At 44.3% G+C, this 13504-nt stretch overlaps 1 protein-coding gene across 1 annotated transcript in view; it reads left to right on the forward strand.

The window, feature by feature from the left end:
• Positions 1–13504, forward strand: part of LOC115088675 (potassium/sodium hyperpolarization-activated cyclic nucleotide-gated channel 4-like) — a 194575-nt gene that overhangs the window by 102351 nt on the left and 78720 nt on the right. The window contains exon 7 of the mRNA XM_029596934.1: positions 10088–10215. Within this exon, the coding sequence (XP_029452794.1) occupies positions 10088–10215 (128 nt within the window). The remainder of the gene's footprint in view (positions 1–10087; positions 10216–13504) is intronic.

Raw genomic sequence — 13504 nt, forward strand, 5'->3', positions numbered from 1 at the left:
GAGGAAGATGGTGGACTGAGAGGGGGAAATATAGGGGAGAATTGGGGAAGTGTAGGATTGGCAAAGAGAATTGAAGGGAGAGAAGGTGGGGTGAAATTTAGATGAGTGGATAAAAGGCAGAGATAAAGAGAAATGGAGAAGAAAAGAGAATGAATAATATTAGAGATGTAGGAACAAAAGAACATAAGAACATAAGAAAATGCCATACTGGGTCAGACCAAGGGTCCATCAAGCCCAGCATCCTGTTTCCAACAGTGGCCAATCCAGGCCATAAGAACCTGGCAAGTACCCAAAAACTAAGTCTATTCCATGTTATCTTTGCTAATGGCAGTGACTATTCTAAGTGAACTTAATAGCAGGTAATGGATTTCTCCAAGAACTTATCCAATCCTTTTTTAAACACAGCTATACTAACTGCACTGACCACATCCTCTGGTAACAAATTCCAGAGTTTAATTGTGCGTTGAGTAAAAAAGAACTTTCTCCGATTAGTTTTAAATGTGCCCCATGCTAACTTCATGGAGTGCCCCCTAGTCTTTCTACTGTCCGAAAGAGTAAATAACCGATTCCCATCTACCCGTTCTAGACCTCTCATGATTTTAAACACCTCTATCATATCCCCCCTCAGGATATGATAGAGGAAGTAAAGAAGAGAAGAGGCGAGAGATGAAACAAAATGAGCAGGAGACCCTGTAAAAGAGTTAGGAGACCAACAAGTGGAAAGTAGGAAAATAAAGATGAGGATCAAAGTGATAAGAAAAATGAAATGTCCAGACGGCAAGGGTAGAAAAAAAACCCATTTTATTTTCAGTTTAGTGAATGGAATATATCAATTTAGGGAATGTACAGCGTCGTATAGCGCTGTCCCAGCCCGCCTCCCACCCACTCCTCCCTAGCTCACCCCTTTGGAGAGGCCTGGCACTTCGGCGTGTACCAGGGTTTATGCGCTTGGCTGGGCCCGTTGTAAAATGCGCACGGTGAGCGCAAGGCCAGACCATGCGCATAAACCCCAAAATTTACGCGCGTAGGCAATTTAAAATGTACTTGTAAATGAATAGATCCTAAGTTACTAATCCTTATTGATTAATAATGTACTATTTATGTTTTTTATATTGATATATGAGTTATTGTACCTTGCCTCAAACGTTTGAGGAAGTGAGTAACACATTTTTAAATAAATATAAACAAAGTAGAGATTACTAATCAGTTGGATAGAGGTTATTGGTCAATTTTAATAGAGGTTAAAGATTGCATCCATATAGACTATAGGGTCACATGTTTGGGGATGAGGTCACACATAAATTATAAATAAGAATAATGTTATATATTAAATGTAAAAAAAATCCAGGGTTGGCCCAGTGGCCTAGCTGATAAGTACTGTGCACTGAAATGCAGAAAATCCTTGGTTTAATCCCCAGGTTGGATCTTCTGCCCCCTCTCAGGTTAGCCAAGACTGAGGATATTGTAGAGGCTATTTTCACAGCCCCCAGGGAAAAAGGAGTCATGGTCCTTCCTTAAGGGTAACACCTAGTGTTTGGATTGGGGGCCCAGGCTTACAAGAATCTGAAGGGAGTGCTAGTGCATAACTTGCAGTAAAAAGATCTTCCTATAGTTGTGAATGAAGGCTCATTGCTCCAGGATCCCCATACTGGTTCTAGTTGAGCAGAAGGAGCAGGAGGAAATTGCTAAATCAAAATAAAATGGATAGTATACAAAGTACTCACGCTCATACACAAAGCCATTCATAACCATGACATGCAATGGTTCCCAGAACATCTCCTGCTTCACACTCCAACTAGACCCACAAGAATGCCTCACCAAGCCAAACTCCAGACTCCCTCTCCCAAGCTCATGAAGCATACCACCTTTAGAGAGCGATCATTCATCATCGCAGGAACCGCCCACTGGAATAAAATGGCTTCCCAACTACGCCTGGAACCTTGCCACAAAAAATTCAAACACAATCTTAAAACATGGCTGTTCAAACTAGCGTACCCTGACTAACGAATTGACTCCCCCCAAAGATGCGACATGACCACCCGTCTGACTCTCGCCCTTTCTATTTACTCTCCCTACCCCCCACCCTCTGTGGATACACTCCCCCCTTCCACCCCCCTATATTACTTTCCCCTGCTAATTACTCTAACTGCGTTGATGAACTCACTTGTTAAAACTAACATGTACGTATGTATATAATCCTCGTATTATCTACCCCTACCCTTGTTAACCCTTTCCCTGTTAAAAAATGTTAATATTGTAAAGCTTGTTGCTAAGTTATGTTACATTGTGAACCGAGGTGATGTTTTGCAAACGTGCCTCGGTATATAAAAACCCTTAAATAAATAAATAAATAAATAAAGCCTTATACATTTAACAGAGTCTCCTAGCTCATGGTGTTGTATGTTATGTTTAGGGTGAGGGCACACAGTCTTAGGTGCCATATGGTTTGGCTTCGACTCTGCAGGTTTTTGTTTTACTAAGAGTTTTCTGTAAACTATTATACACCATTTCAGAAAATAATAAATTAATTATTTGCTTCATTCTTTACTGCAGAGAAGATTGAGGAGGTACCCATATCTGAATCATTCCTTGTAGATGATGATTCAGAGGAATTGGAGCAAATTACTGTAAATATGGAGGGGTGCTAGAATAAATGAACAAATTAAATAGTAACAAATCATCAGGATAAATTAGTGTTCTGAGGGAGCTCAAATTTGAAATTGCAAATTTGCTACTGTTAATCTGTCATTAAAATCTGGTGATCTATCATTAAAATCTGCCACTCTAGCTGAGGACTGGATGGTAGCTAATGTAACACAACATTTTTAAAAGAGCTCCAGGATATTCCAGAAAACTACAGATCAGTGAGCCTTATGTTTGTTCTGGGCAAAATGGTAGAAGCTATTCTCACAGGATAAATAGGTTGGTAGTCCTCACATATGGGTGACATCATCAGGATGGAGCCCAATCATGTAACACTTTTGTCAAAGTTTCTAGAACTTTGACTGGCACCTACTGGGCATGCCCAGCATGGCACTAACCCTGCATCCAGCAGGGGTCCCCCTTCAGTCTCTGTTTTTCCAAGCAGCAGTTAAGGAATCTCTCTAGAGATTCCTAACAGGAATTTTCCTCACGGAACTTATTTCAAAAATTTAAAAAAATTCTATCCCATAGGGGTCTCCCTATCGATTCCATAGTCCGCGGTCGTATGCCTTATTTGCGGTCGATTCCCATTGAGTTTTCCCTTCGATGCCTACTGGCCATCGACCGCACTGCGGCAAAATTTTTGTTGAAGCCATGGCGTCGGATTTCCGTCAGTGCCCTGATTGTCCTCAGACAATGTCCATCACTGTTCCGCATAGGGTCTGTGTTGTGTTTGGGGTCGGACCATGACGTCTTAACTTGCACCAAATGTGCCCAAATGACACCAAAGGGCCATAAGGCCTGCTCAGAGAAGATGGAGTTTCTTTTTCAGGCAAAGCCACCGACCCCATCAAGCGCTTCGACATTGTCTGAGCCGGTGCCATCGACCTCTCGCTAGCAGCGAGACACCGGTGCTGTCCACCTGGCACCAACTACTCCGAAGGCATCGACTTCTTCCTCTTCGGCTCCTGAGAAGAACCGAGGAGAACATTGTGAAAAGCGTTGACACTGTCATCAGAAGGCTCAGTCCGCTGATCCAGGCAAGCCCTTGGCATTGGCATCGACAGAGCCACTGACAAAGAAATCCCATCCAGAGAAGGCCCCATCCTCCTCTGCGACTGGGTCACTGAGGCGTTCCCCACCTTCATTGGTGCAGGGAGCCACGATTCCACTTTACCGGTGGACACTCCGGCTATGCCAGTGCTGCCTCCTACTCTGGAGCTGGGGTTCCACGCCCCAGGCTTCCGCGAAGAATTGGATCGGATGATCCAAGAGGCCATCGGAAAGGCACTGCAGGATTTCCAGCCTCTGTCAACGCTGGCACCGATGCTAGCTCCAGTCGCTGACCCAATTCCCATGCGCTCACACCGCTACTCGGCAGGCTGAATGATGAGGAAGCACCAAGGCCGGAACCTATGCCCGGACTGTCTGGGATCTTACCACTGACTTGCCCATTGATATCACCGATACCGCATCGTCCTCAATGGGTGCCTCAATCGATGCCGTCTGTGCCACCATTGGTGCCGTCAGTGCCTCCTCCGATGCTGTCGGTGCCTAGAACTGATTCTTCAGGAATAGCACCATTACTTCCCTCTGGAGATCCTATGGGAGCAGGTGATCAGCCTCATGATCTTTGGACCGATGATTCTTCCCAGGATTCTGATGATCTACCTTTAGAGCCATCTCCCCCTGAGGAGAGTTCTCCTTCAGAGGACCTGTCCTTTATTAATTCTATAAAGGAAATGTCTGTTGCTATACCATTCCAACTTCAGACGGAAGAGGACTCAAGATACAAGGTGCTGGAAGTGTTTCAATTCGTAGATGCACCCAAGGAGATCATGTCCATACCCGTTCATGAAGTCCTCCTGGATTTGTTGAAGAGGAATTGGGAGCATCCAGGATCTATACCACCGGTGAATCTAAAAACAGATGCCACCTACCTGGGACAGACCGCCCCTGGTTTCCAAAAACCACAGTTGGATCACCATTCTGTGGTTGTAGAATCAGCCCAAAAAAAGGCATGACGTTCTAAATCTCATTCTTCCATACCTCCAGGGAAAGAACAGAGGTCCCTGGATGCATTTGGCCGTCGTGTTTTCCATGGCTCAATGCTTATTTCTCGCATCACCTCCTACCAGTTATACATGACCCAGTATAACAGAGACCTATTTAAAAAGATCCAGGAATTTTCTGAGTCTTTACCTGACCAGCTTCAGGATCAACTCAATACCCTGGCTCAGAAGGGTCTAGATTCTGGCAAGCATGAGGTCCACTCTGCCTATGACAATTTTGACACTGCTTCTAGGGTGTCTGCAGCGGGGATTAGTGCACGAAGATGGGCCTGGCTGAAGTCCTCTGACTTAAGACTAGAGGTTCAGGACCAATTGGCTGACCTGCCCTGCATTGGAGATAATCTCTTTGGGGACAAAATCCAGGAGACTGTAGCACAGCTCAAAGACCACCACGAGACTCTACGCCAGCTTTCGTCGGTGCCTTCTCATTTTCTATCCACCTCTAAAAGGACATTCCGAAGAGACTCTAAGCAGCCGTCCTTCAAGCCACGGAGATATTATCCTCCTGCTACTCGAGGTCGCCCCTCCAGACCTTTACCAGAAGGGTCAGGCCAGACAATCCAGGCCTCAGAAAGCTCAGCCAGCTCCTCCACCGGGCCCAGCTGCTGGATTTTGACTCCTTGCTGGAGAGCATAAGCCAACCTCCTCTACCGTCCGTACCCGTCGGTGGTCGGTTGTGCCACTTCACCAATCTATGGCACACGATCACTTCAGATCAGTGGGTACTTGCTGTACTGACTCAAGATTACCACCTCAACTTCCTGTCTGTACTAGCAAATTCCCTACCTCGGCCGACGTGGGAATCATCTGACCACTCCTCTCTTCTGGAGGAGGAGGTTTCAACCCTCCTGAAATCCCAAGTAATAGAACCGGTGCCCCTTTCCCAGCAGGATTAAAAAAATTGGCAATTATAAAAATATATCACATATTTTCATACATTATACCATAATTAGTGACATAAATTGATTAGAAATTTTTTATTGTATACAAACATTTTATCTAAACACTTCAGTACATTTACAGTATTTATTCTTCATTGGATACATCGAGTGAATATCAAATTTTCAAAAAACACAATCATTAAAAACTACCATTCATACACACATCCATATAATTTAAAAAAATCTCTGATAATTTTGCACTCCCTTTTTTTATAACACCATTTCCCCACAAATTGATGCTTCCTTTTATACTCTCTTTGTACTCCCTACATGTTTCGCCACTCAATAAGCTTCTTCAGGGGAGCATAATGTGAATCATTACTAACAACAATCTTTAACAATCTTCACCAACAATATTCCTTTAAGTCAATTTTTTTAGAGTGAGAAGAACTTGTTCAGATATGGCCATCTATAAAAAACATGCTGGTGATCTACGGGATCGTTTCGATGCAATTGGTTACCCTGCACTTATTGTGAGACAAGCATACAAAAGCGCTAAGTATATAAATCATGATTTGCTATTGACTTCAAGGAATAGAGTGGGCGATCTTATGCAAGTTCTGAGGCAACATTTGCATTTGGTGAGTGGTTTTTCTGGTTTGAAAGACCCACCAATGTTTTCTTTTTGTAGATCTAGAAATCTTAGAGATATGCTAGTACATTCAGATTTGATGCCGGGTGATATTTTGGATCAAGCTGTTGGTGATCATAGCCCATGTAATAAATGTGGGGTATGTAGATTTTCATTGACAATCAAGGATTTTGTGTGTCAGGCTACGGGACGGAAATTTGTTTTGAGATCAATGATCACCTGTCAATCAGCATCAGTGGTTTATGCCATAAAATGTCCATGTGGTTTATTTTATGTAGGAAAGACAACCAGAAAGGTGAAAACAAGGATAATGGAACATTGCAGCCGGATTCGAAATAATGTTGAGACAGCCCCTTTCGTGGCCCATTGGCGTGAGCAAGAACACTTGATTGAGGACCTGATGTTTTTTGAACTCCAAACAATTACAAGTAGAAGGGGTGGGGATGTGAACAAAATGTTATTAAGGGCAGTACAAAGATGGATTTTTTTCTTTAATAACTTTAATACCCATGGGTTTAAATGATCAGGTGGATTGGGCAGCTTGTCTCTGAATTGTAGCCTTTTTTGATGGGCTATAGCTTCATTTATAAGGTATAGTGAAGAGCCTTTTAAAGAAGTCACTTTACCCTCCATTGCCTCAGGTACAAAACTTAGATTGTAAGCCCTCTCGGGATAGGGAAATACCTACAGTACCTGAATGTAAATCGATGTGATATCTCAGATCGAATATCGGTATATAAAAAAACCCCAAACCTTTGTTTTTTGAGAAACAGTTGAGAGAACGTTGAGGAAATGAGTTTTTTTGATTAGCAGTAGCTTGATTTTATAAGGTATAATGGAGAGCCTTTTAAATGACTCTGCCTTTTAGAAACAGCTGCGTGAATGTAAGATTGTTGAGAAACGATTCTGCCTTTGTTATGAACTGCGCTGCCCGCGGGTTCCCCCGCGAGCAGGCTCACTCACCATCCCTGCTTCTTCACCCGACGCGGCTGGACGCCGCCGTCGGGCCTCTCCAACATGGCTGGAGCCGTGGTCTCACCTGCCTCTCGCGGCCCGGAGGCCCCCCGGATTCGTCCTCTTCACTGCGACTGGAGCCGCGGACTTTCCTGCCCTCCTGCTCGGCCAGGAACGCCGCCGAAGTTTGCTCCATCTTCGCGGCACTAAGGCCACATCCCCGGGCCGGAGTGGCGGTTGGAGCCGCCCCCGGGGTCTCCTGCAGCGGCTGGAGCTGCTGCCAACGTCAGGGCCTGCGTTCAAGCCAGCCCTGCCTTCTCTGCGTCTCTACGTCGTGCAGGCCGCTGTCCGCGGTCCTGCACAGCTTCCTGCTTGGTTCTTAGGTGCCGGCGCACGCCTCTTCTCTGGATTTAAAGGGCCAGACGCAGGAAGTGTACTGGCCCCACCTTTAATGGGACTTCCTCTCCCAGCCCTATAAAAGGGCTGCTCCATCAGTCTGTCGTTGCCTTGCATCTGAGTGACATCCCCTCTGGAAGCTCCTGCCTGCCAGAGCCTTGTAAGGTCTTCTGTTCTTAAGAACATAAGAACATAAGAAAATGCCATACTGGGTCAGACCAAGGGTCCATCAAGCCCAGCATCCTGTTTCCAACAGTGGCCAATCCAGGCCAAAAGAACCTGGCAAGTACCCAAAAACTAAGTCTATTCCATGTTACCATTGCTAATGGCAGTGGCTATTCTCTAAGTGAACTTAATAGCAGGTAATGGACTTCTCCTCCAAGAACTTATCCAATCCTTTTTTAAACACAGCTATAACTGCACTGACCACATCCCCTGGTAACAAATTCCAGAGTTTAATTGTGTGTTGAGTAAAAAAGAACTTTCTCCGATTAGTTTTAAATGTGCCCCATGCTAACTTCATGGAGTGCCCCCTAGTCTTTCTACTATCCGAAAGAGTAAATAACCGGTTCACATCTACCCGTTCTAGACCTCTCATGATTTTAAACACCTCTATCATATCCCCCCTCAGTCGTCTCTTCTCCAAGCTGAAAAGTCCTAACCTCTTTAGTCTTTCCTCGTAGGGAAGCTGTTCCATTCCCCTTATCATTTTGGTAGCCCTTCTCTGTACCTTCTCCATCGCAATTATATCTTTTTTGAGATGCGGCGACCAGAATTGTACACAGTATTCAAGGTGCGGTCTCACCATGGAGCGATACAGAGGCATTATGACATTTTCCGTTTTATTCACCATTCCCTTTCTAATAATTCCCAACATTCTGTTTGCTTTTTTGACTGCCGCAGCACACTGAACCGACGATTTCAATGTGTTATCCACTATGACACCTAGATCTCTTTCTTGGGTTGTAGCACCTAATGTGGAACCCAACATTGTGTAATTATAGCATGGGTTATTTTTCCCTATATGCATTACCTTGCACTTATCCACATTAAATTTCATCTGCCATTTGGATGCCCAATTTTCCAAGGAAGACCTTGTGATGCCCAATTGGAAAATTGGGCATCACAAGGTCTTCCTGCAATTTATCACAATCTGCTTGTGATTTAACTACTCTGAACAATTTTGTGTCATCTGCAAATTTGATTATCTCACTCGTTGTATTTCTTTCCAGATCATTTATAAATATATTGAAAAGTAAGGGTCCCAATACAGATCCCTGAGGCACTCCACTGTCCACTCCCTTCCACTGAGAAAATTGTCCATTTAATCCTACTCTCTGTTTCCTGTCTTTTAGCCAGTTTGCAATCCACGAAAGGACATCGCCACCTATCCCATGACTTTTTACTTTTCCTAGAAGCCTCTCATGAGGAACTGGTGATTTCAATTACATGCATATGTTTTAAAATATATTGACTTCTGTATATAAACAGGATTTTATGTGAGCAAGTCACAATTTTTTTGCATGCAAAATACACATGTGTATGTTTTAAAAGTAGGTAGAAAAAGTATGTGCTTTCAGTGCATTGCAGATATTCGCCCATAAGGAAACTTACGCATGTACTTTACAGGGAGGACATATGCATGTCTGATACATGCAGGTTCTAAAATGCTGTAGTAGATCTCCACACAGTTATAAATATACTTATATGGGGCTATGTACAGTTGTTTAAAAGTAACCCCCCCACCGAGTTCACTTTGAATAAATACATTTAATATAGGTGTAGATTTTCATAGGTGCATGTGCACATCCATGTGCGAGCGCATGTTATAAAATCGTTGGGCCATGCGCACATGTGCGCCGGATTTTGTAATCTGCGCGTGCAAGGAGGGGTAAAGTTTTAGAAATTTGCATGGCGATGCATCTCAACCTTCTCCAGTTCCCTCCCAGTCTGCTCCTAATTCCTACCTTTATTTTTTCTCCTTGTTCTTCAACTTACTACAGGGCCCAACCTGAAGTAAGCTTTGCCTGCTGGCAGCCAGGACAGCGATGAATGCTGCTGTCCGGGCCCACTCCCTTCCCCTCCCCGCCCAGGACACGCCCCTCGGGTTCACCCCTTCCAAGAGGCCCGACAGTTCTGCACATAACCTCCATTTTGTACGTGCGCACACAATTAAAAATCTGGCCAATACTGTACTACAAAACAGAATTGCTTTTACATTAATGCAAAGACTAAAAAAAAACTTGTTCATTTTCTTTTGTGATTATTAGCAGTTTAAATAAAGTTTTATACTTAAATTAGTGTTAAGTATTACAACTGGAGTATAAAACATAGCTGAAACATGTTAATTGGAGAATGTCATTCTTTAGCACTTAATCACTTTACCAACAATTTTTCAGTAATTAAAATGTAAGATAAGTTATTATGAACATGCTTAAACACATTACATATTCCTTGAACTTTCAAATATTATTTCATATATTTTTTAGGAATTCCTGAAACCTGGTTGGTGAGCATAAGTGTACTAACAGGAACAGCTCTGCATATTTTGCTTGTATCCAGAATGACTGCAGTAGCTGCTAGCTCAAATGGAAGCAAGCGTGTGTATCAGGATAAGGTAGAAATCAGAAATTGAAGTACCATAATTACATTATTTATTTACTTGTTACATGCAAAGGATTCATATAATTTCCTTTGCAATACGTGTTGTATTTATTTAAAATCTGGGACATTTTTCTTCTTTCTGTAGCATCTGTTTTCGAGTACTTTGAATGTATAGTAATAATAAGGGACCTCATTCAGAAAATAACTTTAGCAATTTAAGCTGCTTTATATAAGAACATAAGATTTGCCATACTGGGTCAGATCAAATGTGCATCAAGCCCAGTATTCTGTTTCCAATAATGGCCAATTCTGGTCACAAGTACCTGGCAGGATCCCAAAAGTCGATAGATTCCATGCTGCTTATCCCAGGGATAAGCAGTAGATTCCCCCAAGTCCACCTTAATAATGGTTTATGGACTTTTGTTCCAGGAACTTGTCTAAATCTTTTTTAAACCCAGCTACACTAATGGCTTTCACCACATCCTTTGGCAACGAATTCCAGATAATTATGCATTGAGAAAAATTTTTTTTTCTTCTGTTTGTCTTAAATATTTCACCAGTAATTTCATTGAATGGCCCCTAGTCTTTGTACTTTTTGAAAGAATAAACAACCAATTTGCTTTTACCTGTTTCACTCCACTCATTAATTTATAGATATCTATCATATCTCCCCTCAGCTATCTCTTCTTCAAATTGAAGAGCCCTAACCCTCTTTATCCTTTCCACATAGGGGGATGGTTCCATCCCATTTATCATTCTGGTCATCTTTCTCTGTACCTAGGGCCAGTGCAAGGGGATTAGGTACCCTAGGCATCTTCTGCCTTGCGCCTGCCCCTCCCCGCTCCCAATAGGGGGCGCGAGTCATGTGGGGCAGCAAAGAGGAGTAGAGATCGCCCTGCTTGAACCCCTGTGCTCCTGGACAGCAGCAGTGAGATAGAGGTAGGGCAGGGACCACAAGGCGGCCCGAGACTTTCACATTTCAGCAGCTTCCCCCCACCATGCCCAGAGCTCCTCTCACCTCGGCTGTGCTTAATGCAGCTCAAGCAACAGTGGCTCCAAGCCCCTCCCGCACCCCCTTCCCAGGGGCGTGCAACCGGCCCCCATGCAGCAGTTACTTGTCCGTAGAGCTCCACACCAAGCTCATGACACATCCCTAGATCCAGAGAGCACAGCCACCCCTGGGGCGGCTCCAGCCAGGTGCATGCTTAGTGCCGAGGACTGCGGGCAGGCCGACACTGCATGCTCACGGCGCCCAGGCAGCCCTTCTGCATGGGAAAGAGAGTGAGAGCAAAGGTTCATGTCCCCTTAGATCCAAGCAGAGAGCATCCAGCCCTGGTTCTGTCCCGGCCAGCCAGCAAGCAAGGGTCCTCCCTGTCCCCAGTCCCTAGGAGGAGGGCGGCTCCAGCCAGGTGCATGCTTAGTGCCGATGGCTGCGGATGGGCCAGCACTGCATGCTCACAGTGCCCAGGCAGCCCTTCCACTCCTCTTTCGCACTGCCGTTCGTGGCCCCACATGGCTCGCGCCCCCTAATGGTCGGCACCCTAGGCCCAGGCCTAGTTTGCCTAGTGCTTCCGCTGGCCCTGTATGTACCTTTTCTAATTCTGCTGTCTTTATTAAGATGTGGTGACTAGAACTGCTCACAATACTCAAGGTGTGGTTGCACCTCGGAGCGATACAGAGATATTATGATATTCTCTGTTTTATTCTCAGTTTCTTTCCTAATAATTCCTGGCATTCTATTCACTTTCTTGGCTACCGCTGCAAACTGAGCAGAGGATTTCAATATATTATCAATGATGACACGTAGATCCTTTTCCTGGGTGGTGACTCCCAAAGTGGAACATTGCATTGTGTCACTATAATTTGGGTTGCTCTTTTCTACATGCATCACTTTGCACTTGTCCACATTAAATGTCATCTGTCATTTGAATGACCATTCTTCCAGTCTTGCAAGGTTCTCTTGAAATTGCTCATAATCTTCTTCTGATTTAACAATTTTGAAAAATTTTGTATCAGCAAATTTGATCATCTGACTCGCTGTTCCCATATGTAGGTCATTTATGAATATATTAAAAAGCAGTGGTCCTAGTACAGATCCCTGGGATATTCCACTATTCACTTTTCTCCATTGAGAAAATTGACCATTTAGCCCTAATCTCGTTTTCTATTTTTTAACCAGTTCTCAGTCCACAACAGAACATTGCCTGCTATCCCATGACTTTTTAATTTGCTCAGGAGTCTGGCGTGAGGTACTTTGTCAAACACTTTCTGAAAATCAAGATACACTATATCATCTGGTTCACCTTTATCCATGTTTATTCATAGGTATCAGAAAGTTGGGGTCACAGGGGTTATATGCGCCCCCCCCCCCCCCAATTCTGGCTGCCGCCACCAATTGCTCCCCTCTCCCATTCTGTGCGCCCATGGGGTGTACATCTGGTTGTCCAGATCCCTCCCTCATGAGGCCGCCCAGGCGGCTGCAGGCTCTCCAGGGATTTTTTTGTTCCCTTATGGCTGAGAATACCTGTTTCTTTTAGTCAGGCTTTTAGCTCTCTGTGTATTTTTCTGTAAAGTTTAAAAAAAGAAAAAAAATCAAAGGCTGTTTTTTTTCTGGCAGACGGCAGCAAAGCTCTGACGGCAACTTCCCCCTCCCCCCCCCCCCCCCCCCCCCCCCCCCCCGGTAAGATCAGCTCGGGGTGAGGGAGGCTTTCTTTTTCCTGTGGGGGTTTTTTTCTCCTAACTTTTTTTTTGTCCTCTCAATGGTATTTTTATTTATCCCAGGACAAGCAGGATGCTAGTCCTCACATATGGGTGACATCAGTAAAGGAGCCCTATGACGGAAAACTTTCTGTCAAAGTTTCTAAAAGCTTTGACTGACACAGGGACACTGAGTGCACTGAGCATGCTCAGCATGCTATGATCCCTGCGTCCACAGGGGTCTCCCTTCAATCTCGTTTGTAGCATTATGCGTAAGCGAAAATATAAAAGAAAATAATACAACGTATCGGACCCAACTCCGCGGGGTGGCGGGTGGGTTCTGTGAGGACTACATCCTGCTGTCCTGGGATAACAAGGTAAGCAATTTTGCTTTATCCCAGGACAAGCAGGATGCTAGTCCTCACATATGGGTGATTAGCAAGCTAGAGGCTGAGTCATTTTGTAGTGAAGCAACAGTGAAGAATTGTTGGTGAAAATGAGGCAGCCGAAGATCACAGCAGGTTGGATGTAGAAAGAGTTGGGAATATATTGGAAACAAGTTCTGTAAGACAGATTGTCTAAAGGCCGAATCTTGTCATTTTTCT

Source organism: Rhinatrema bivittatum, chromosome 3 (genome assembly GCF_901001135.1).
Source record: "Rhinatrema bivittatum chromosome 3, aRhiBiv1.1, whole genome shotgun sequence".
Classification (NCBI taxonomy): domain Eukaryota; kingdom Metazoa; phylum Chordata; class Amphibia; order Gymnophiona; family Rhinatrematidae; genus Rhinatrema; species Rhinatrema bivittatum.